The 25,533-nt window shown below is 46.7% G+C and overlaps 1 protein-coding gene across 2 annotated transcripts in view; it reads right to left on the bottom strand.

Annotated features, from left to right (window-relative positions):
* enkur (enkurin, TRPC channel interacting protein) overlaps nt 1-9,500 on the bottom strand; it is a 35,352-nt gene extending 25,852 nt beyond the window's left edge. The window contains exon 1 of one of the 2 annotated variants that reach the window (XM_072574969.1): nt 9,308-9,420. Coding sequence is in view for 1 of the 2 variants with exons in the window: in XM_072574968.1 (XP_072431069.1) it covers nt 9,344-9,420 (77 nt within the window). In the remaining variant the exon portion in view is untranslated. Of the gene's footprint in view, nt 1-9,307 lie in introns of both variants that reach the window. The other variant, XM_072574968.1, reaches the window with a different exon arrangement.
* Nucleotides 9,501-25,533: the final 16,033 nt, after the last annotated feature.

Consider the following 25,533-nt stretch of genomic DNA (forward strand, 5'->3'; position numbering starts at 1 on the left):
TGTCCCCCTCTGCTCATTCCCTCACTACACACTCCCTCTCTCTTTCTCTCCTCCCTCTCATTTCCAAACTCCCTCTCTCTGTTCTCCCTCCTCTCACTCCTTTGCTCCACACTCCCTCTCTCTCTGGCCTCCCTCCACTCATTCCCTCACTCCAAACTCCCTCTCTCTGTCCTCCCTCCCCTCAATCCCTCGCACCAAACTCCCTCGCTCTCTGACTGCCCCCCCAGTCCCTCGCTCCAAACTCTTCCTCTCTCTCTGTGTTCTCCCTTTCCTCATTCCCTCGGTCCAAACTCCATCTCTCTCTGTCTTCCCTCTCCTCATTCCCTTGCTCCAAACTCCCTCTCTCCAAACTCCCTCTCTCTCTGTCCTCCCTCTCCTCATTCCCTCGCTTCAATCTTGCTCTCTCTCTCTCTGTCCTCCGTCCGCTCAATCCATCGCTACACACTCCCCCTGTCTCTGTCCTCCCTCTCCTCATTCTCTCGCTTCAAATTCCCTCTCTCTGTTTTCCCTCCCCTCAATCCCTCACTCAACACTCCCTCCCTCTCTGTCTCCCCCCACCCTCACTCCCTCCCTCTCCTCATTCCCTTGCTCTAAATCTCCCTCTCTCTCTGTCCTCCCTCCCCTCATTCCCTTGCCGCACACTCCCTCTCTCTCTGTCCTCCCTCTCCTCATTCCTCACTCCACACTCCCTCTCTCTGTCCTCCCTCCGCTCATTCCCTCGCTTCAAACTCGCCCCTTTCTGACCTCCGTCCCTCATTCTCTTGCTCCAAACTCCCCCTCTCTCTGTCCCCACTCCACTTATTCCCTCGCTCCACACTACCTCTCTCTCTCTCTGTCCTCCCTCCCCTCATTCCCTCACTCCACACTCCCTCTCTCTCCCCTCTCCGCTCATTCCCTCACTCCACACTCCCTCTCTGTCCCCTCTCCGCTCATTCCCTCACTCCACACTCCCTCTCTCTGTCCTCCCTCCCCTCAATCCCTCACTCCACACTCCCTCCCTCTCTGTCCCCCCGCCCTCATTCTCTCACTCCCTCCCTCTCTGTCCTCCCTCTCCGCATTCCCTTGCTCTAATCTCCCTCTCTTTGTCCTCCCTCCCCTCATTCCCTTGCCTCACACTCCTTCTCTCTCTGTCCTCCCTCTCCTCATTCCCTCACTCCACACTCCCTCTCTCTCTTTACCCCCTCCCCTCATTCCCTCACTCCACACTCCCTCTCTCTGTCCTCCCTCCACTCATTCCCGCACTCCACACTCCCTCTCTCTCTCTGTCCCCTCTCCGCTCATTCCCTCACTCCACACTCCCTCTCTCTGTCCTCCCTCCCCTCATTCCCTTGCTCCACACTCCCTCCCTCTCCTCAATCCCTCGCTTCAAACTCCCTCTGTCGTCCCTCCCCTCAATCCTTCACTCCAAACTCCCCCTTTCTCTGTCCTCCCTCCCCCTCTCTGTCCCCCCTCTGCTCATTCCCTCACTCCACATTCCCTCTCTCTCTTTACCCCCTCCCCTCATTCCCTCACACCACACTCCCTCTCTCCGACCTCCCTCTCCTTATTCCCTCACTCCAAACTCCCTCTCTGTCCTCCCTCCACTCATTCCCTCACATCACACTCCCTCTCTCTCTGTCCTCCCTCCCCTCATTCCCTCACTCCACCCTCCCTCCCTCTGTCCTCCCTTCACACTCCCCCCCTCTCTCTGTCCCCCTCCCCTCATTCCCTCACTCCATACTCCCTCTCTTTCTATCCTCCCTCCCCTCATTCCCTTGCTCCACACTCCCTCTCTCTGTCCTCCCACCCTCATTCTCTCACTCCACACTCCCACTGTCTCTGTCCTCCCTCCCCTCATTCCCTCACTCCACACTCCCTCCCTCTCTGTCCTCCCTCCCTCATTCCCTTGCTCCACACTCCCTCCCTCTCTGTCCTCCCTCCGCTCATTCCCTCGCTCCAAATGCCCTCAATCCCTCACTCCACACTCCCTGTCTCTCTCTGTCCTCCCTCACCGCATTCCCACACTATACACTCTCTCTCTGTCCTCCCTCTCATTTCCTTGCTCCAAACTCCCTCTCTCTGTCCTCCCTCCCCTCAATCCCGCACTCCACATTCCCTCTCTCTGTCTGTCCCCCCCTCCGCTCATTCCCTCGCTCCACACTCCCTCTCTCTCTCTCTGTCCTCCCTCCACTCATTCCCTCACTCCACCCTCCCTCTCCCTGTCCTCCCTCCTCTCATTCCCTCACTCCAAACTCCCTCTCTCTGTCCCCCCTACGCTCATTCCCTCGCTCCACACTCCCTCTCTATGTCCTCCCTCCACTCATTCCCTCACTCCACACACTCCCTCTCTCTCTGTACTCCCTCCCCTCAATTCCTGGCTTCAAACTTCCTCTCTCTGTCCTCCTTCTCCTCATTCCCTCACTCTAATCTCCGTCTTTCTGTCTTCCCTCCCCTCAATCCCTCGCTCCAAACTCCCCCCTTTCTGTCCTCCCGCCCCACATTGTCTTGCTCCACACTCCCTCTCTCTCTGTCCTCCCTCCCCTCACCACACTCCCTCTCTCTCTGTTCCTCCCACCCCCCACATTCCCTCACTCCAAACTCCCTCTCTCTGTCCTCCATCCCCTCAATCCCTCAATCTACACTCCCTCCCTCTCTGTCCTCCCACCCCTCATTCCCTCACTCCACACCCCCCCCGTCATCCCTCTCCTCATTTTCTTGCTCCAAACTCCCCCTCTCTGTCCCCCTCCGCTCATTCCCTCGCTCCAAACTCCCTCTCTCTATCCTCCCTCCCCTCATTCCCTCACTCCACACTCCCCTCTGTTCACCCTCCCCTCATTTCCTCACTCCACACACTCTCTCTCTGTTCTCCCTCTGCTTATTCCCTCACTCTAAACACCCTCTCACTGTACTGCCCCCTCAATCACTCGCTGCAAACTCGCCCCCTTCTGACCTCCCTCCCCTCATTCTCTTGCTCCAAACTCCCCCTTTCTCTGTCCCCCTCCGCTCATTCCCTCACTCCACACTCCCTCTCTCTTTCTCTCCTCCCTCTCCTCATTTCCAAACTCCCTCTGTCTCTCTCTCTCTCTCTCCTCACTCCTTTGCTCCACACTCTCTGTCCTCCCTCCCCTCATTCCCTTGCTCCACACTCCCTCTTCTCTGTCCTCCCTCCCCTCATCCCCTCGCTCCAAACTCCCTCTCTCTGTCCTCCCTCCCTCCACACTCCCACTGTCTCTGTCCTCCCTCCACTCATTCCCCCTCAGGAAGTTTGAGGGGGATCTGCCTTTGGAGGTAGTATGGGCTGAAGTCAGAAATAGGAAAGGTGCAGTCACCTTGTTGGGTGTTTACTATAGGCCCCCCAATAGCAGCAGAGATGTGGAGCAACAGATTGGGAAACAGATTTTGGAAAGGTGCAGAAGCCACAGGGTCGTAGTCATGGGCGACTTCAACTTCCCAAATATTGATTGGAAGCTCTTTAGCTCAAGTAGATTGGATGGAGCGGTGTTTGTGCAGTGTGTCCAGGAAGCTTTTCTAACTCAGTATGTAGATTGTCCAACCAGAGGGGAGGCCATATTGGATTTGGTACTCGGTAATGATGGGCTTGTTAGTGGGTGAACATTTTGGTGATGGTGACCACAATTCTGTGACTTTCACCTTGGTTATGGAGAGAGATAGGTGCGCACAACAAGGTAGATTTTACAACTGGGGGAAGGGAAATTACGATGCTGTAAGACAGGATTTGAGGACCATAAGTTGGGAGCATAGGCTGTCAGGGAAGGATGTGGTGGAAATGTGGAACTTTTTCAAGGAGCAGTTACAACATGTCCTTGATATGTATGTACCTATCAGGCAGGAAAGAAATGGTCGTGTGAGGGAGCCTTGGTTGACGAGGGAGGTTGAATGTCTAGTAAAGAGGAAGAAGGAGGCTTACATAAGGTTGAGGAAACAGGGTTCAGACAGAGCAGTGGAGGGATACAGGATAGCCAGAAGGGACCTGAAGAAAGGGATTAGGAGAGCTAAGAGAGGGCATGAAAAATCCTTGGCGGATAGGATCAAGGATAACCCCAAGGCATTTTATGCGTATGTGAGAAACCTGAGAATGACGAGAACGAGGGTAGGTCCGATCAAGGACAGTAGTGGGAGATTGTGTATTCAGTCGGAAGAGATAGGAAAGGTCTTGAACAAGTACTTCTCTTCAGTATTTATGAACGAGAGGGACCGTATTGTTGAAGAGGAGAGTGTGAAACGGACTGGTAAGCTAGAAGAGATACTTGTTAGGAAGGAAGATGTGTTGGACATTTTGAACAACTTGAGGATAGACAAGTCCCCCGGGCCTGACGGGATATATCCTAGGATTATGTGGGAAGCAAGAGAGGAAATTGCAGTACCGTTGGCAATGATCTTCTCGTCTTCACTGTCAACTGGGGTGGTACCAGGGGACTGGAGAGTAGCGAATGTTGTGCCCCTATTCAAAAAAGGGAATAGGGATAACCCCGGGAATTACAGGCCAGTTAGTCTTACTTCTGTGGTAGGCAAAGTAATGGAAAGGGTACTGAGGGATAGGATTTATGAGTATCTGGAAAGACACTGCTTGATTAGGGACAGCCAGCACGGATTTGTGAAGGGTAGGTCTTGCCTTACAAGTCTTATTGAATTCTTCGAGGTGACCAAGCATGTGGATGAGGGTAGAGCAGTGGATGTAGTGTACATGGATTTTAGTAAGGCATTTGATAAGGTTCCCCATGGTAGGCTTATGCAGAAAGTCAGGAGGCATAGGATAGTGGGAAATTTGGCCAATTGGATAGAAAACTGGCTAACCGGTCGAAGTCAGAGAGTGGTGGTAGATGGTAAATATTCAGCCTGGAGCCCAGTTACAAGTGGAGTTCCGCAGGGATCAGTTCTGGGTCCTCTGCTGTTTGTAATTTTTATTAATGACTTGGAAGAGGGAGTCGAAAGGTGGGTCAGTAAATTTGCAGATAATACGAAGATAGGTGGACTTGTGGACAGTGAGGAGGGCATTTGTCGTTTGCAAAAGGACTTAGATATGATGCAGAGCTGGGCTGAGGAGTGGCAGATGGAGTTCAACCCTGCCAAGTGTGAGGTTGTCCATTTTGGAAGAACAAATAAGAATGCGGAATACAGGGTTAATGGTAGGGTTCTTGGTCAGGTGGAGGAACAGAGGGATCTTGGGGTCTATGTACATAGATCTTTGAAAGTTGCCACTCAGGTGGATAGAGTTTGTAAGAAGGCCTATGGTGTATTATCGTTCATTAGCAGAGGGATTGAATTCAAGAGTTGTGAAGTGATGTTGCAGCTGTACAGGACCTTGGTAAGGCCACATTTGGAGTACTGTGTGCAGTTCTGGTCGCCTCACTTTAGGAAAGATGTGGAAGCTTTGGAGAGGGTGCAGAGAAGATTTACCAGGATGTTGCCTGGAATGGAGAATAGGTCGTACGAGGATAGGTTGAGAGTTCTCAGCCTTTTCTCGTTGGAACGGCGAAGGATGAGGGGTGACTTGATAGAGGTTTATAAGATGATCAGAGGAATAGATAGAGTAGACAGTCAGAAACTTTTTCCGTGGGTACAACAGAGTGTTACAAGGGGACATAAATTTAAGGTGAAAGGTGGAAGGAAAAGGGGAGATGTCAGTGGTGGGTTCTTTACCCAGAGAGTGGTGGGGGCATGGAATGCGCTGCCCGTGGGAGTGGTAGAGTCAGAATCATTGGCAACCTTTAAGCGGCATTTGGATAGGTACATGGATGGGTGCTTAATCTAGGATAGAAGTTCGGCACAACATCGTGGGCCGAAGGGCCTGTTCTGTGCTGTATTGTTCTATGTTCTACTCCCTCTCTCTCTTTACCCCCTCCCCTCATTCCCTCACTGCACACTCCCCTCTCCGACCTCCCTCTCCTTATTCCCTCACACCACACTCCCTCTCTCTCTGTCCTCCTTCCCCTCATTCCCTTGCTCCAAACTCCCTCTCTCTGTCCCCCCTCCCCTCATTCCCTCACTCCACCCTCCCTCCCTCTGTCGTCCCTCCACACTCCCTCTCTCTCTGTCCCCCCATTCCCTCACTCCATACTCCCTCTCTTTCTATCCTCCCTCCCCTCATTCCCTCGCTCCACACTCCCTCCATCTCTGTCCTCCCTCCACTCATTCCCTCACACCACACTCCCTCTCTTTCTATCCTCCCTCCCCTCATTCCCTCGCTCCACACTCCCTCCATCTCTGTCCCCTCTCCCATCATTCCCTCACTCCACACTCCCTCCCTCTCTGACCCCATCTCTTCATTCCCTCGCTCCAAACTCCCTCTCTGTCCCCCCTCCCCTCATTCCCTCACTCCACCCTCCCGCCCTCTGTCCTCCCTCCACACTCCCTCTGTCCTCCCTTCCCTCATCCCCTCGCTCCAAACTCCCTCTCTCTGTCCTCCCTCCCTCGCTCCACACTCCCACTGTCTCTGTCCTCCCTCCACTCATTCTATCAAGCCACACTCCCTCTCTCTGTCCTCCCTCCCTGCATTCCCGCACCCTACACTCTCTCTCTGTCCTCCCTCTCCCCATTTCCTTGTTCCAAACTCCCTCTCTGTCCTCCCTCCCCTTAATCCTTCACTCCACATTCCCTCTCTTTCTCTGTTCCCTCTCCCCTCATTCCCTCGCTCCACACTCCCCCTCTCTGTCCTCCCTCCACTCATTCCCTCACACCACACTCCCTCTCTCTCTTTACCCCCTCCGCTCATCCCCTCGCTCCAAACTCCCTCTCTTTGTCCTCCCTCCCTCATTCCCTCGCTCCACACTCCCTCTCTCTCTGTCTTCCCTCCACTCATTCCTCACACTCCCTCTCTCTCTGTCCTCCCTTTCCTCATTCCCTCGCTCCAATCTCCCTCTCTGTCTTCCCTCCCCTCATTCCCTCGCTCCACACTCCCTCCATCTCTGTTCCCCCTCCCCCATTCCCACACTCCACACTCCCTCCCTCTCTGTCCTCCCACCCCTCATTCCCTCACTCCAATCCCCTTTCTGTCCTCCCTCCCCTCATTCTCTTGCTCCAAACTCCCCCCCTCTCTGTCCTCCCTCCCCACATTCCCATGCTCCACACTCCCTCCCTCATCTCAATCCCTCGCTTCAAACTCCCTCCCCTCAATACTTCACTCCATACTCCCTCCCTCCCTCTCTGTCCTCCCTCCACACTCCCTCTCTCTCTGTCCCCCCTCCGCTCATTCCCTCGCTCCACACTCCCTCTCTCTCTGTCCTCTCTCCCCTCAATCCCTCGCTCCACACTCCCTCTCTGTTTCTGTTCTCCCTCCACTCATCCCCTCACTCCACACTCCCTCTTTCTCTCTCCTCCCTCTCCTCATTCCTTTGCTCCAAACTCCCTCACTCAGTCCTCCCTCCCCTCACTTCCTTGCTCCACACTCCCTATCTCTCTGGCCTCCCTCCGCTCATTCACTCGCTCCAAACTCCCTCAATCCCTCACTCCACACTCCATCTCTCTGTCCTCCCTCTCTTTATTCCCTCGCTCCAAACTCCCTCTCTCTATGTGTCCCCCCTCTGCTCATTCCCTCGCTGCACATTCTCTCTCTCTGTCCTCCCTCCCCTCTTCCCTTGCTCCAAACTCGCCCCTTTCTGACCTCCCTCCCCTCATTCTCTTGCTCCAAACTCCCCCTCTCTCTGTCCTCCCTCCCTTCAATCCCTCACTCCATACTCCCACTCTCTCTACCTCCCTCTCCACAATCCCTCGCTTCAAACTTCCTCTCTCTGTCCTCCCTCCCCTCATTCCCTCGCTCCACATTCCCCCTCTCTCTGTCCTCCCTCTCCTCATTCCAAACTCCCTCAATCCCTCACTCCACACTCCCTCTCTCTGTCTTCCCTCCCCTCAATCCCTTGCTCCAAACTCTCCCCCCTCTGTCCTCCCTCCACTTATTCCCTCACTCCACACTCCCTCTCTCTCTGTACCCCCTCCCCTCATTCCCTTGCTCCACAATCCCTCTCTCTCTGTTCTCCCTCCACTCATTCCCTCACTCCAAACTCCTTCAATCCCTCTCTCCACACTCCCTCTCTCTCTCTGTACCCCCTCCCCTCATTCCCTCGATCAAAACTCCTTCTTTCTCTGTCCTTCCTTGCCTCATTCCGTCACTCCAAACTCCCTCTCTCTGTCCTCCCTCCCCTCATTCCCTCACTCCAAACTCCTTCTTTCTCTGTCCTCCCTCTCCTCATTCTCTCATTTCAAACTCCCTCTCTCTGTCTTCCCTCTCCTTATTCCCTCGAACCAAACTCTCTCTCTCTCTGTCCTCCCTCCTCTCATTCCACACTTCCTCTCTCTCTGTCCCCCCTCCCCTCATTCCACACTCCCTCCCTCTCTGTCCTCCCTCCACTCATTCCCTCCCCCTCATTCCCTCGCTTCACACTCCCTCTCTCTCTGTCCCCCTCCGCTCATTCCCTCTCTCTCTCTCTCTGTGTCCTCCCTCGGCTCATTCCCTCACTCTAAACTCCCTCTCTCTGTCTTCCCACTCCTCATTCCCTCGCTTCACACTCCCTCTCTGTCCTCCCTCTCCTCATTCCCTCACTCCAAACTCCCTCTCTGTCCTCCCTCTCCTCATTCCCTTGCTCCAAACTCCCTCTCTGTCCTCCCTCTCCTCATTCCCTTGCTCCAAACTCCCTCCCTCTCTGTCCTTCCTCCCCTCATTCCCTCACTCCACACTCCCTCTCTCTCTCTCTGTCCTCCCTCTCCACAATCCCTCGCTTCAAACTTCCTCTCTCTGTCCTCCCTCCCCTCATTCCCTCACTCCACACTCCATCCCTCTCTGTCCTCCCTCCCCTCATTCCCTCACTCTACACTCCCTCTCTCTGTCCTCCCTCCCCTCATTCCCTCACTCTACACTCCCTCTCTCTGTCCTCCCTCCCCTCATTCCCTCACTCTACACTCCCTCTCTCTGTCCTCCCTCCCCTCATTCCCTCACTCTACACTCCCTCTCTCTGTCCTCCCTCCCCTCATTCCCTCACTCCACATTTCCTCCCTCTCTCTCTGTCCTCCCTCCCCTCATTCCCTCACTCCCTCCCTCTCTGTCCTTCCTCCCCTCATTCCCTTTCTGTCCTTCCTCCCCTCATTCCCTCACTCCCTCTCTGTCCTTCCTCCCCTCATTCCCTCACTCCACATTTCCTCCCTCTCTCTGTCCTCCCTCCACTCAATCCCTTGCTTCACACTCCCTCTCTCTCTGTCCTCCCTCCCCTCATTCCCTCCCTCTCTCTCTGTCCTCCCTCCCCTCATTCCCTCACTCCACACTCCCCCTGTCTTTCCAAACCCGCTACCTCCCTGGAGTCTTCTGGAGGGTCCGTACCCTGTGACGAAACCAGCGGACCTGCCGGACACTCACTTGAGGCGTTGGCGGGGCGGAGGCTGGGGCCGGGGCAGCAGGTTGTAGATACACTCACTGGGCGCCTCATCGTCCATCGCGGAGCTCCAATCGACCGTTTGATGCAGTTGGAACGAGCGGGTCCACCGGTCTCGTTGTCATGGCGACCGTTACCAACAACACGCTCAGGCTCCCCAACGTCATTTCCGCCCAGCTGCCGTCTTTGTGATTGGTCAGAAAACTGAACAAACCCTGCCCTCCCACCATCTGTCCAAGGGAGATCGCAGAAAGAGAGTGTCCATAGTAGATGTTGGCTGTGATGAATTGGGAAATATTAATGAAAAGATTGACAGCGAACACATGAAGAGTGAATGGTTGAACTACAAAAACGCTTTTTTCCTGTGTTGGTGCAAGAGTGCAAAGAGAGCTGTGGCCAAACAAGAATTAGGATGTAAGTTAGCTATAATATCAAATGTAAAACAAAAAGGCATACACATTTACAAGACAAATATAATAGACCTGAGGATTGGGAACATTTTGGAAGTCAGCAAAGAAGGGCCAAAGAATTGATTAAGAATTGGGAAATAGAGTATGAGGGTAAGCTTGCAGGAACATAACTTTCAAAGTTCTGTAAGTATGCAAAGAAAACTGTTGTAACTCCCTTTCAGTCAGAAACAAGGGCAATTTTTCATGGGGACGGGAGCAAAGAAAAGGCTGAAAACCTAAATTCATACTTTCCTTCTGTCTTCACGTAGGTGTAAGGTGAGAGGGGAACGAGATAAGAACTGAAGAAATAGGAGTAGGAGTAGGCCATTTGATCTATGTGTGGACTCAGCTCCATTATGTGCCTGCTCATCGTAACCCTTGATTTCTTTACTGTTCAAATATTTACCTTCAGTTTAATAACATTCAATGAGGTAGTCTCAACTGCTTCACTGGACAGGGAATTCCATAGATTCACAGCCCTTTGGGTGAAGAAGTTTCTCTTCAATTCAGTCCTAAATTTGCTCCCTTTATTTTGATGCTATGTGCCCTCGTTCTACTTTCACCCGCCAGTGGAAACATCCTCCCTGCTGGTATCTTATAAAAACATATAAAATGATGAAAGGAATGCATAAGATCCCTCCCCATTCTTCTAAATTCCAATGTGTTTAATCCCAGTTGACTCAATCTCTTCCAACGCATCTCGTCTACATCCCGCACCTCCGCCCTCAGACCCCACCCCTCCAACCGTAACAAGGACAGAACGCCCCTGGTGCTCACCTTCCACCCTACCAACCTCCGCATAAACCAAATCATCCGCTGACACTTCCGCCACCTCCAAACAGACCCCACTACCAGGGATATATTTCCCTCCCCAGCCCTTTCTGCCTTCTGCAAAGACCGTTCCCTCTGCTACTACCTGGTCAGGTCCGCGCCCCCAAACAACCCACTCTCCAATCCTGGCAATTTCCCCTGCCACCGCAGGAACTGTAAAACCTGCGCCCACACCTCCTCCCTCACCTCTATCCAAGGCCCTAAAGAAGCCTTCCACATCCATCAAAGTTTTACTTGCACATCCACTAATATCATTTATTGTATCCGTTGCTCCCGATGTGGTCTCCTTTACATTGGGGAGACTGGGCGCCTCCTAGCAGAGCGCTTTAGGGAACATCTCCGGGACACCCACACCAATCAACCACACCGCCCATGGCCCAACATTTCAACTCCCCCTCCCACTCTGCCGAGGACATGGAGGTCCTGGGCCTCCTTCACCGCCGCTCCCTCACCACCAGACGCCTGGAGGAAGCACGCCTCATCTTCCGCCTCGGAACACTTCAACCCCAAGGCATCAATGTGGACTTCAACAGATTCCTCATTTCCCCTTCCCCCACCTCACCCTAGTTCTAAACTTCCAGCTCAGTAACTGTCCCCATGACTTGTCCGGACTTGTCCTACCTGCCTATCTTCTTTTCCACCTATCCACTCCACCCTCTCCTCCTTGACCTATCACCTTCATCCCCTCCCCCACTCACCCATTGTACTCTATGCTACTTTCTCCCCACCCCCACCCTCCTCTAGCTTATCTCTCCACGCTTCAGGCTCACTGCCTTTATTCCTGATGAAGGGCTTTTGCCTGAAATGTCGATTTCGAAGCTACTTGGATGCTGCCTGAACTGCTGTGCTCTTCCAGCACCACTAATCCAGAATCTGGTTTCCAGCATCTGCAGTCATTGTTTTTACCTCTTCTGGTAAGTCAACACTTCAACCTTGGAATCAACCTAGTGAGCCTCCTCTGCTCCCACTCCAGTGCCAGTATATCCTTTCTGAAGTAAGGAGACTGCAACTGGTCACAATACTCCACATGTGGCCTCTGCAGCACCCTATACAGATGCAGCATAACCTCCCTGTATTTAAACTCCATCCTTCTAGCAATGAAGGACAATATTCCATTTACCTTCTTAATGAACTGCTGCACCTGCAAACCAACTATTTGTGATTCATACACAAGGACACCCATGTCCCTCTGCACAACAAGATGCTACAATTCACTATTTAAATAATAGTTATTCCAACCAAAATGGATGAACTCACATGTACCAATATTGTACTCCAACTGCCAGACACTTGCTCACTCATTTAACCTATCAATGTTGCTCCACACACTTTCAGTGTCCTTTGCACACTTTGCTCTACCACTCTTATCTTAGTGTTATCTGATAACTTTGACAAACTATACTTGGTCCCCAACTCCAAGTCACTTATGCAAATTGTAAACAATTGCATTCCCAACACTGATATCCGAGGCACCACACTAGCCACTGATTGCCAACCAGAAAAACACCCAATTATCCCCACTCTTTTCTTTCTCTTAGTTAACCAATCCTCTATCCATGCTAATACATTAGCCGTAATGGCATGCACCTTTATAGTATGTGTTTGTAATGTCCTCAAAGAATTTCAGTAAATTAATTAAACATGACTTGCCTTTCATGAACACATGCTACGACTGCCCTATGGATCAATTTCTATCCAGATGTCTCACTTTTTCTTCCTTGATTATTGATTCAAGCATTTCCCCCACAACAGAAGCTAAGCTAATGGGCTACAGTTATTCGCCTTTTGTCCACCTCCTTCTTAAACAATGGTGTCAATTTGCTGTTTTCCAGTCTGCTGAAACCACTTTAGAGTCCAGCAAATTTTCGTAAATTATAGGAGTGCATTTGCTATTTACCCTGCCATCTCTTTTAATACCCTGGGAAGCATTCCATCAGGACCAGGAGACTTGTCTACCTTGTCTACGCTTTAGTGATAATGATTACTTCAAGGTCCTTACCTGCCATAGCCTCCTTGTCACCGATTATTGGCATGTTATTTGTGTCTTCCCCTATGAAGACTGACACAAAAAGCCTGTTCAATGCTTCAGACATTTCCTCATTTCCCATTATTAAATCCCCCTTCATCCTTCATTCTTGATCATCTCTCAAAGGATCAATATTTACTTTAGCCACTCTTTTTCATTTTATATATGTGTAGAAACTTTTGCTATCTGTTTTTATATTCTCAGATAGTTTGCTGATATCATCTACTTATTTTTCTTTGTAATTCTTTTGTGGCTTTCTATTGACTTTTAAAGATTTCCCAATCCTCTAGTTTCCCACTAATCTTTGCCACTGTATGCATTAGCTTTAAATTTGACACCATCCTTTAGTTCCTTAAATATCCATGGTTGATTATCCCTTTTCATACAGTCCTTCCTTTTCACTAGCATGTACTTTCGCTGAGCAATGTTAAAAATCACTTTGAAAGTCATCTACTGTTCCTCAATTGTTCCACCAAATAAGTCTTTGCTCCAAGTCTATCTTAGCCAACTCCTCCCTCATCCCATTGTAGTCTCCTTTGTTTAAGCACAAGTATTGGATTTTACCTTCTCACCCTCCATCTGTACTTTAAATTCAGCCTTACTGTGATGGCTCCTTCTGAGAGGATCCCCAACTATGAGATCATTCATTATTCCTATTTCATTACACAGGACCAGATTTAGGCTAGCTTGCTCCCGTGCAGGTTCCATTACATACTGTTCGAGGGAACTATAGCAGGTATATTCCATGAACTACTCCTCAAGGCTACCTCGACTGACTTGATTTGACCAATCAATATGTAGATTAAAATCCCCCATGATAATTGCTGTACCATCAGTTATTTCTTTGTTTATTGCTCACCCCACCATGATGTTATTATTTGGTGGCCTATAGACTACACCTATCAGTGACTTTTCCACTCTACTATTTCTAATTTTCACCCATCTTACCGCCCTGATGTTATCCTGAAATATCAGAGCTACACCATCTCCCATTCCTTCCTGTCCGTTCTTCCAAATAGTCTGATACCCCTGATATTTAACTCCCAATCATGATCACCCTCAGCTACATCTCTGTACTGGCCACTAAATGATACCCATTTGCAATGATCTGTGCCATCAACTCACTTATCTTATTTCGAATGCCATGGGCATTCAGGTAAAGTGCCCTTATATTAGTTTTTAAACCTTTTTGAATCCTAAAACCTCCACCAGAAGAACCTTTGTTTTTAAGCATTCTCTCTTTTTCTGTCTCTACCTGGTTTCTACTCATCTTAGTGCTACACTGCTCAGCTGCTTCTTGCATTTTTATTTACTATTTTGGTTCTCCTCTTCCTTAAGTTCTCACCTACTCTAGCTAACTTAGAGCCTTCCCTTAGGTTCCCACCCCGCCGCCAAGCTAGTTTAAGTCCACCCAACAATGCTAGTAAAACCACCCGCAAGAATATTGGTCCCTTCACTATTTGGGATTGGTTCTGTCACTTTTAAAAGTGATCTGAGAGGCAACTTTTTCACAAAAAGTGTGGGGCTTGTGTTGAATGAGCAGCCAGAGGAAGTGGTAGAGGCAGGTACAGTTACAACATTTAAAAGACATTTGGATAAGTACATGAATAGAAAAGGTTTGGAGGGTATGGGCCAAATTCAACCAACTGGGACTAGTTCAGTTTAGGATACCTGGTCAACATTGACAAGTTGGACTGAAGGGTCTGTTTCTATGCTGGATGGTTCTATGAATCTATGACATGAATAATATATGATAAGTAATAGGAAACACTGGGTTTAGTGTGAGAGAGGAAATGAAGCAAATCTGTATTAGTAGAGAAATGGTTCTGGAGAAATCAATGGGATTGAAGGCTGATAAATCCCCAGGCATGATAATCTTTATCCCAGAGTGCTTAAGGAAGTAGCTTAGAAAAAGTGGATTCATTGGTGGTTACCTTTCAAGACTCTTTAGACTCTGGAATAGTTTATACAGATTAGAAGCTAGTTAATGTAACCCCACTATTTAAAAAGGGAGATAGAGAGGAAACAGGAAATTATAGACCAGTGAGTCTAACTTTAGCAGTGGAAAAGATGCAAGAGTCCGTTGTCAAGGATTTTATAATAATGCACTAAGAAAACTCTGTTAGATTCAGACAAGTCAGCATGGATTTACAAAAAAGAAAGCATGCTTTGCAAATCCACTGGAATTATTTGAGGATATAAATAGTAGAATTGATTGGGAGAGCCAGTGGATATGGTTTATTTGGACTTTCAGATGGCTTTCACCAAAATTCCACGTAAGAGATTAATATGTATTACTAAAGCTCATGGAATTGGGGCATAGTGTATGAAGATGGATAGAAAATTGGCTGGCAGACAGGAAACAGAGTAAGAAGAAAATGAGTCATTTTCTAGATGGGAGGCAGTATAGTGGGGTACCACAGGAGCAGTACTCTACCCCAGCTATTCACAATATATGGTAATAATTTAGATGACGCAATTAAATGTAATATCTCAAATTTTGCACATCACACTAAGCTGGGTGGAAAGGTGAGCTGTGAGGAGAATGTAGAGATGCTGCAGTGTGATTTGGACAGGCTGAATAAGCGGGCAAATGCTTAGCAGATGCAGTATAACGTGGATAATTGTGAGGTTATCCGCTTGGTGGCAAAAAATGGAAAGACAGATTATTATTTGAATGACTATAATTTGAGAAAGGGTAGATGCAACAAGACCTAGGATTCCTCATGCACCAGTCTCTCAAAGTAAGTGTGTACAGGTACAGCATGCAGTACAGAGGGTAAACTGTATGTTGGCTTTCATAATGAGAGGAGTCGAGTACAGGAACAAAGATGTCTTGTTGCAATTATATACGGCATTGGTGAGGTCACACCTGGAATAACATGCAGTTTCCAACTCTTTACCTGAAGAAGGAATCTCTTGTGATAGTGAAGATTTTACCAGATTGGTCCCTAGGATGGAAGGACTGACATTTGAGGAGAGACTGGGCCAGTTAAGATTGTATTCACCAGAGTTTAGAAGAATGAGAAGTGGATCTTGTAAAAACCTACATAATTCTATTAGAACTTGGCAGATTAGGAAGGATGTTCTCTATGCATAGGGAGTCCAGTACAAGGGACCATAGTTTAAGGATAACAACCTTTTTGGAACAAGATAAGGTGAAATTTCTTCACCCAGAGAGTGGTGAGCTTTTGGAATTCACTACCACAGAAAGTGGTTGAGACAAAAACACTATGTGTTTTCAAGGAGATAGATGTAGCTCTTGTGGTGAAAGAGAATAGGGTATTGAGCTCAGTAATCAGCCAGGATCATATTGAATGGCAGAGCAGGCCTGAAGAGTTGAGCTACTCCTAGTAGCCTACTCCTGCTTCTATCATCTATGTTTATATGTTTCAGCCCAGTGAACTTGTCCTGCCATTCTGGATCACGGCTGATCATCATGACAACATGACTTTCCTGCACTGTTTGCGTACCCCTTAATGTAATTAGGCTCTGGAAATATATTGATTTCTGTCCATGACAATCTGGGGTAAGAAATTCCAAAGATTCACCATCCTCTGAGTGAAGTAGTGCTCCATCTTCACAGGCCTATCCCTTATCCTGACACTGTGTCCTAGTACTATGATCACCAGCCAGGGGTACATCTATTCTATATCCACCTGATCACAGCCTGTTAGATTTTGTAAGTTTCAATGAGATCATCTCTCATTCATCAAAATGATGGGAAATACAGACCCAGTTTTGTAAATTTATCTCAAAAGGCAATCTCAGTCATACCAGGACTGATTCTTGTGAACCTCAATGTAACCATCTATAGTAAGCATCTCTGTACTTAAATAAGATGACCTAAACTGTACATAATAATTCAGGTGCATTCTCATCAAGGCCCTATACAACTTCAATAGGATATCTTCACTTTTGCACTTAAATCCCTTGCAAATGAATGCCATTGTATAACTTACTCAGCAGATGTGGACTTGGTAGGTTAGGCCAGCATTTGTTGTCGGCTTCCAGTTGCCCTTAAGGAGGTGGTGGCCTTCCTGAACCATAGCAGTCCTTTTGGTGTAGGTACGCCCTTATGGGGTGATAGGAATTCCATGATTTTGACTGAATGGCATTGTGGCTCAGTGATTGGCACTGCTGCCTCATAGCATCAGGGATCTGGGTCCAATTCTGCTCTCAGCCTACTGTCTGTGTGGAGATGCACATTCACCATGTGTCTGTGTGGGTTTCTCCCAGCTGCTCCAGTTTCTTCCCACAGTCCAAAGATAGACAAGTTAGGTGGATTGCCCATAATGTTCAGGGATGTGTAGATTAAGTGCATTAGCCATGGAAAATGTAAGGTTAAAAGGATTGGGGGATTGGTCTGAGTGGGATGCTCTTCAAAGGGGTGTGTGTGGATTTTTTGGGACAATTGGCCTGTCTCCACTCTCTGGGGATTCTATGAACAACAGTGGAGAAATGATTATATATTTCTGAGTCAAGATGATGAGCGGCTTCGAGAAAAACTTGAAGGTGCCGATGTTCCCATGTATCTGCTGCTCTTGTCCTTCAAGAAAGTGATGGTTGTGGAAGGTGCTTCTAAACAGCATTGATGAATTTCTTGCTGATGGTACACACTGCTGCTACTGTGCGTCAATGGAAGAGGGAGCATCTGTTTGTGGTAAAGATGCCAATCAAGCAGACTATTTTGCCCTGGATGGTGTCAAGCTTTTTGAGTGTTGTTGGAACTGCACTTATCCAGGCAAATGGGGAGTATTCCATCACACTCCTGGCCTGTACCACGGGCTGCTTTGGTATTTGAGCAGATGCAAATCAGCAAACATCCTTATTTCTGACCTTATGATTAGATTAGATTAGATTACTTTACAGTGTGGAAACAAGTCTACACCGACCCGCCGAAGCGCAACCCACCCATAATGCTACATTTACCCCTTACCTAACACTATGGACAATTTAGCATGGCCAATTCATCTGACCTGCACATCTTTGGACTGTGGGAGGAAACCGGAGCACCCGGAGGAAACTCATGCAGACATGGGGAGAACGTGCAAACTCCACACAGTCAGTCGCCTGAGGCGGGAATTGAACCCGGGTCTCTGGCGCTGTGAGGCAACGGTGCTAACCACTGTGCCACCATGCTGCCCACTTGTGGTTAGCACTGCTGCCTCACAGCGCCGGAGACCCGGGTTCAATTCCCGCCTCAGGCAACTGACTGTGTGGAGTTTGCACGTTCTCCCCGTGTCTGCATGAGTTTCCTCCGGGTGCTCCGGTTTCCTCCCACAGTCCAAAGATGTGCATGTCAGGTGAATTGGCCATGCTAAATTGCCTGTAGTGTTAGGTAAGGGGTAAATGTAGAGGTATGGGTGGGTTGCGCTTCGGCGGGTCGGTGTGGACTTGTTGGGCCGAAGGGCCTGTTTCCACACTGTAATGTAATCTTATGATGGAGAGAAGAGTATTGCTGAAGCAGCTGAAGGCATTTGGGCTGAGGACACTATGCTGTTGAACTCCTAGAGTGATGGTCCGGAGGTGAAATGACAACAACCACAACTGTCTTCCTTTATGCTAGATGTAAGTGCAACAAGTGGAGACTTTTCTCCCTGATTCCCATTGACTCCAGTTTTGCTAGGTTTAATGATGCCAAACTGTGTCAAATATGGCCTTAATATCATGGATGGTCATTCTCACCTCACTGGAATTCAGTTCTTTTGTCCATGTTTGAACCAAAGCTGTATCGAGTTCATAAGCTGAGTGGAGGAACCAAAACTGAGCATCATTGAACAGATTATTGCTAAGTAAGTGCTACTTGACAACACTGTTGATGACCTCTTTCACTGATTACATCTTTCATCACTTTACTGTTGATTGAGAGTAGACTGATGGTTCAAGTAATTACTCAGGTTGTATTATCCTGTTCTTTGTGTACAGAACTTACCTTGTGGTATGCATGTATATGGCACCCATAGAGCTTGACCTGAAATGTTGGTCCCTGGCGTCCAACATGAAGATACTTTGGAGCAAGCAGTGAGCTGAAGTCACCAGCTACCTGCTCTGACCTCCATGGTGAGATTTTGATATGTTGGACACCTTCCAAGCTGGAATAGGTGACAATTGCAACATCTCCTGGTTGCTATACAGTCAGACAGCATTTATTAATTGTCCTTAGTTGCCTTTGAGAGGTGATGGTGAGCTGCCTTCTTGAACTGCTGCAGTCCAAGTGCTGTAGATAGACCTACAATCAGGTTTGATTTACAGGATTTTGACTCAACAATATTGAAGGAGTGACAATATTTTTCCAAGTCAGGATGGTCCTCGGATGGGAATGTGCAGGTGTGACATTCCCGTGTAACTGTGGTGTTTTGTGAGGGTTCCCATGGTACAATGTTATAATTGACTGCATACATGCTAGTTTATAGCCAATATTGCCACAACACTGAGAAGCACCACAAAAATGTATTCCACTTCTTCAATGATATGATTGAGTAAACATGCATTTCTGAAAGTAAGATCATGTTTGACAAATTGGTTGGAGTTTCTTGAAGATTTTACATGAAGCATAGATTAGGGATGTGGTATATTTGGTTTTCCAAATGCTTCCTAGAAGGCCCCATGTGGGAGGTTAGAGAACAAAATTAGAGCACATGGTATTGAGGGCAATATACTAGTACTGTATAGACTGACAATTGATTAACAGACAGTAAATACAGAATAGGAACGAATGGATCATTCTGAGGATGGCAGGGTGTTACTATTAGGGTATCAGAAGAATCATGGCTAAGATCACAGCTGTTCGCAACATATATAAATGATTTGGATGTAGAAATCAAATGTAATGTCTCCATACCTGGTGATAACACAAAAGTAGGTGATGATATGAATTGAGAGGAGGATGCAAGGAGACTTCAAGTGGATTTGTACAGTGTAGACCAAGTCAGATGGAACATAATGTTAATGAGAAATGGGGAATACTTTATTAAATGGTGAGAGATTGGGAAATTTTGATGACCAAAAGGACATTGGTGTCTATGTTAATAAGTCATTAAAAACTGGGATGCAGATGCAGGTGCAATTAGGAAGGCAAAGGGCATGTTGGTCTTCATTACAAGGGGATTGAACTACAGCAGAAAAAAAAATTCCTATGATGATATAGATGCTTGGTGAGATGGTACCTGAGGGGATCCAGTGGCAAGATGGTAATTGCATTTTTTTCTCTTCGGTGTGTGGGTCAGGGGGAGTAGGATTCAGGGGAATCAGAGGCAAGGACAGATGAGTGGTCTTCAGATACTACATTCTTGCCTGCCATCTGTGTCTCCAAATGTCTCCTGTTTGGCAGGCAGGTCACCCTGGTTTCCCAGTCAGGAAACTAGCCACTTTCTCACCTGCTGGGATGGCAGGTAATCAGGGAGGTAGCAAATTCAGGATGTTAAGCGGCTAATAGTTCACAATTTAAGGGTCATAATTGGTGTCAAGTCTCCAAAGGACCTTTTTCCCCATAATTTAGTTAGTAAGTTGGCAGGAAATGAGGGACTCTCTGGCCAGGGCCAACTCACTCAATTATTTACCCATCTGTTTAGGCTGTTGTGGCACAGTGGCAATGTTTCATCTACTCTAGAGGTGTACCGTAACATTTATACACACTTTTTACCTTTCTTGCTACTTCTTCCACAACTTCGTGAAAGGGGAATATTTTGCAGTTTCAGGTTGATGACCTTTCATCATATAATTTAGGCTCTGCCTCAATAAATTCAAATGCCTTTTCTATCACACATTGAATACTATAGACATTCTAGTGAATTTTGAGAAGATTTGTAGCTCAGGTTGATGATAAGTATGTAAGTTAGCTCACTGAGCTTGAACGTTTGCTTTTCAGATGTTTCATCACCATACTAAGTAACATCATCAGTGAGAGTCTCTGGTAAAGCACTGGTGGTATGTCCTGACTCTATTTATAGGTCTTGGTTTCTTAAGGTGGGTAATGTCATTTCTGGTACTTCTTTTCAAGGGAAGATAGATAGGGTCTAAATTGGTGTGGTTATTGATGGAATTCTGGTTAGAGTGCGATGCCTCCAAGAGTTCTCGTGCATGTCTTTGTTTCGCCTATCCTAGGATGCGTGTGTTGTCCCAGTCAAAGTGGTGTCCTTCTTTGTCTGTATATATAGAAACTAGTGATAGTGGGCCATGTCTTTTGATGTTCATGTATCCTGGAGGCAAGTTTCCTGCTAGTTTGTCTGATGTAATTTTTTTTACAGTTCTTGCAAGCTATCTTATAAATGATGTTAGTTTTGTTGGTGGTACCTAATGGATCCTTTAGGTTCATTAGCCACTATTTAAGTTTGAAGGCTACCATGATACCAAGGGGTCTGAGTAGTCTGGAAGTCATTTCTGATATGTCTTTGATGTAAGGGAATTTGACTTCCAGACTACTCAGATCCCTTGGCATCATGTAGCCCACAAACCTACCAACACACTTAAAAAGCGATTAAATAAGAACTGTAAGAAACACTACATCAGACAAACTAGCAGGAAACTTGCCACCAGGATACATGAACACCAACTGGCCACTAAAAGACATGACCCACTATCACTAGTTTCTATACATACTGACAAAGAAGGACATCACTTTGACTGGGACAACACACACATCCTAGCACGGATGAAACAAAGACACGTACAAGGATTCTTAGAGGCATGGCATTCTAACCAGAACTCCATCAATAAACACATTGATTTAGACCCGATCTACCTTCCCTTGAGGAAAAGAACCAGAAATGAGATCACCCATCTTAAGAGGCTGGACATACCACCAGTAGGTAAAAACAATGACTGCAGATGCTGGAAACCAGATTTCTGGATTCGTGGTGCTGGAAGAGCACAGCAGTTCAGGCAGCATCCAAGTAGCTTCGAAATCGACGTTTCGGGCAAAAGCCCTTCATCAGGAATAAAGGCAGAGAGCCTGAAGCGTGGAGAGATAAGCTAGAGGAGGGTGGAGGAGGGGAGAAAGTAGCATAGAGTACAGTAGGTGAGTGGGGGAGGGGATGAAGGTGATAGGTCGGAGGCGGGGGGAGGGTGGAGTGGATAGGTGGAAAAGAAGATAGGCAGGTAGGACAAGTCATAGGGATAGTGCTGAGCTGGAAGTTTGGAACTAGGGTGAGGTGGGGGAAGGGGAAATGAGGAAACTGTTGAAGTCCACATTGATGCCCTGGGGTTGAAGTGTTCTGAGGCGGAAGATGAGGCGTTCTTCCTCCAGGCGTCTGGTGGTGAGGGAGCGGCGGTGAAGAAGGCCCAGGACCTCCATGTCCTTGGCAGAGTGGGAGGGGGAGTTGAAATGTTGGGCCACAGGGCGGTGTGGTTGATTGGTGTGGGTGTCCCGGAGATGTTCCCTAAAGCGATCTGCTAGGAGGCGTCCAGTCTCCCCATTGTAGAGGAGACCGCACCGGGAACAACGGATACAATAAATGATATTAGTGGATGTGCAAGTAAAACTTTGATGGATGTGGAAGGCTCCTTTAGGGCCTTGGATAGAGGTGAGGGAGGAGGTGTGGGTGCAGGTTTTACAGTTCCTATGGTGGCAGGGGAAGGTGCCAGGATGGAAGGGTGGGTTGTAGGGGGTGTGGACCTGACCAGGTCGTCACGGAGGGAACGGACTTTGCGGAAGGCGGAAAGGAGTGGGGAAGGAAATATATCCCTAGTTGTGGGGTCTTTTTGGAGGTGGCGGAAATGTCGGCGGATGATTTGGTTTTCACCAGAGACTCTCACTGATGATGTTACCTAGCATGGTGACAAAATGTTTAATAATAAACTTTCAAGCACAAAAAGCTAACTTACATATTATAGATATTCCACTGACTTTTCCCTTTCTGACACTATTCTCTGTAATAAATTTCTATTCAATTAATTTTTATCCAGGCTGTACCTTGCAGTTTACTACTTAGGATGAAAACAATCTTCTTTGTGAGCATCTGCTTACAAATTCAATCACACAAAAATATGGGTTAGTCACAGCTCACCAAGGAGGTTACATAAGCAGGATTTTCTCTTTCACCTTGCTATTTACTAATTTAGCAGTGTTCAAGTTTCTCTAAAGTTTACACCTATCAATTGTTTCAGCAATATACCTATTATTAAAGTGAGGCTAATAATCAATTCAAACACCCAATGAGGAATGAGGTATATGAATGAAATGAACACAGCAAGTGGACTGAGTCATAATGTTAGTACTTGATTCATTACAAACTTTTTATGAGTTGGATATCATTAAATTTCCTCAGAAATATGGGCACAATTTACAATACATTTAGTTGGAATTCAAAAGCTTGAAAGTCTATTGGCATTAGTGCCTAAATGTCATTGCTTTTACATTAATGGTGAAAATGAATAATATGAAAGAATAAACTACTTGTCCCTTTTAATGTCTGCTACAAGGGTCATGTATATTTACTAAAAATGTATCTGCACTTTGAATAAAATACATTAAAACATAATTTGCTGCAGCATAAAGTTCAATTGCCTCTACAACATATGGTATGGGGGTTGGTGGGCTCCGGAAGCCAGTGTGATTACCCAAAGTGCATGAAATCTTGGCACTGCACTCAATCTCTAAGCGTCTGTTTTACTAGGTTACTTATTTATTCACATTCCTTGTATGATTCAAATGGAGTATAAAAACTGGGAAATCACAATGTCCATGACTCTGTGTACATTATAAATACCATGACTGAATATTCTTATTATCTCAAATTTTGTGCATATGTTTGGATGTGTGTGGGACTAAATACAAAAGCTGAGTGCTTTGGCTTTAAAATTTCAGGCTTTCGTAGCTGGCAAGCTCGGTGGACATGAAAATTCTGCATCTGATCACACTGAATTCCATTTTAACTGGAAAATATAAATTTATCCTCAAGTGATATTAGCTTATAGCCTCCAAGCTATATTATATATCTCAAGGGATTTATACTTTCTTAAACATATTCCCCCACACATGATTAAAATGTGGCATGCAATGCATTGCAAAATCATAGATATGGCGGTTGCCTTGTCCCCATTAGATGTGCATCTTCCCTTCTTTAACAGATGTACTTCAGGTAAGGTGTCAGGCTCTAATTCAAGGTTGGTGGTGACCTAACTGATCGACAAAAAAATGAAAATATGATAATATAATTTAGTTCATAGTCTATTGCTGATCTCCCTGTGGAAACATGGTGCTAATGTACAACAAGCTCAGAGGAGGACTGAGAAAGTGACTTATTCTTATTTTTTTCAGGTTTTTTTGTGGGCTGGGATGAATAGGAGGGCCAGAACTCATGTGTAAAGTCTAGGCTTCCTCAGTCCTGGATTTCCATTCCCCTCCTTGAACCAGACTGCCTTTATTCCTGAGACCTTTCCTGCATATCCCCAGCAGACCTTGTACACATTATTCTTAATGCATTTGTGAATTTCTCACATTACTGAGTTTAGGTTCAGGTCATTAATGTATTTGATGTATTTAACTGAGGCTGGGGATCAAATATGGTGTCTTAATCAAATCAGTGATGTATGATAGGCCTGATGTTTGCCCTGATTGGCTGATAATCCTGATTTTAAATTGGGAATGACATTCATACTATAAATTTGTTGCTGTCGTTCAGAAATTGCTAACATTATGAATCCATGGCATAACTTTGACAGACTAGGAAGTATTTGGGTGAAGTACATCCCAGATTTTGTCAATCCCAGTATTCTAAGAGAAGCCCTGAGACTCTCTGACATACCTGACGTATCTTTCACCCAACAGGGTGACAACTGCCTATAACATCACATTTTCAGCAGTTAGGAAATATTTAGATTGGGGAATTAAACCTTCACACAACCATTCTGTTTCTGATGTTGGAGTCTTTCCTGGAAACATTATTTCATACGCAGTGCAAAACCTAAAATGATAAAACATAAATTACATAGTAATAGGCAGTTAATATACGTGTGTTAATCCCTGTTAATTGCTAAAAACCCATGCCTGATGATTATACGAAAAGACCATCAAATTAAAACTTCACTTAATTGGTAATGATGTTACAAGTGTAGGACCTGTGATAAGTGGTCACATCTTTCACTTGCTTAAAGTGTTTCCATATTTTTTTGAATTATTTGAATTCATATAACTGCAGGTTAACAGCCCTCTAATCACATCAGGGGAATTCATTTGCTAAGGAACAATAGTCAATGATATTTTTTATTGAATGGTGTCTAAAATTTAAAGCAAAATTAACTCAATTGGATTTTTAAAAAAGTGTTGTGGTTAACAGCAGTAAAAGAAGCTGATGATCTACAAAAAGAAAGCTTGCTTTAGGTTTGTAATTCAAATGCTCTGTGATACCAGAATTCCTGTTTTCGACAGTCTAGGAATAGTATAAAATGCTTTCTATGCTACTGAATAAAAACAAAAATCCTTTGAAGGTTTTCTGTCTTTGATAGATCCACCATATTAGAATTAAAAATTTAGGCAGTCTTTTCTAAATAGACAAAGTCTTTTCCCTGGGTGGGGGAGTCCAGAATAAATAGCAAAGTCTTTTCCCTGGGGTGGGGGACTCCAGAACTAGAGGGCATAGGTTTAGGGTGAGAGGGGAAAGATATAAAAGGGACCTGAGGGGCATCTTTTTCACGCAGAGGGTGGTGTGTGTATGGAATGAGCTGCCAGAGGAAGTGGTGGAGGCTGGTACAATTGAAACATTAAAAGGTATCTGGATGGGTATACGAATAGGAAGGGTTTAGAGGGATATGGGCCATGTGCTGGCCAATGGGATTAGATTGGATTGGGATATCTGTTCGGTATGGACTAGTTTTCGTGCTGTATATCTCTGTGATTCTATTTACAACAAAGTGGCTTGAGTTATAG

This window comes from Chiloscyllium punctatum, chromosome 8, assembly GCF_047496795.1.
Source record: "Chiloscyllium punctatum isolate Juve2018m chromosome 8, sChiPun1.3, whole genome shotgun sequence".
NCBI classification, from domain to species: domain Eukaryota; kingdom Metazoa; phylum Chordata; class Chondrichthyes; order Orectolobiformes; family Hemiscylliidae; genus Chiloscyllium; species Chiloscyllium punctatum.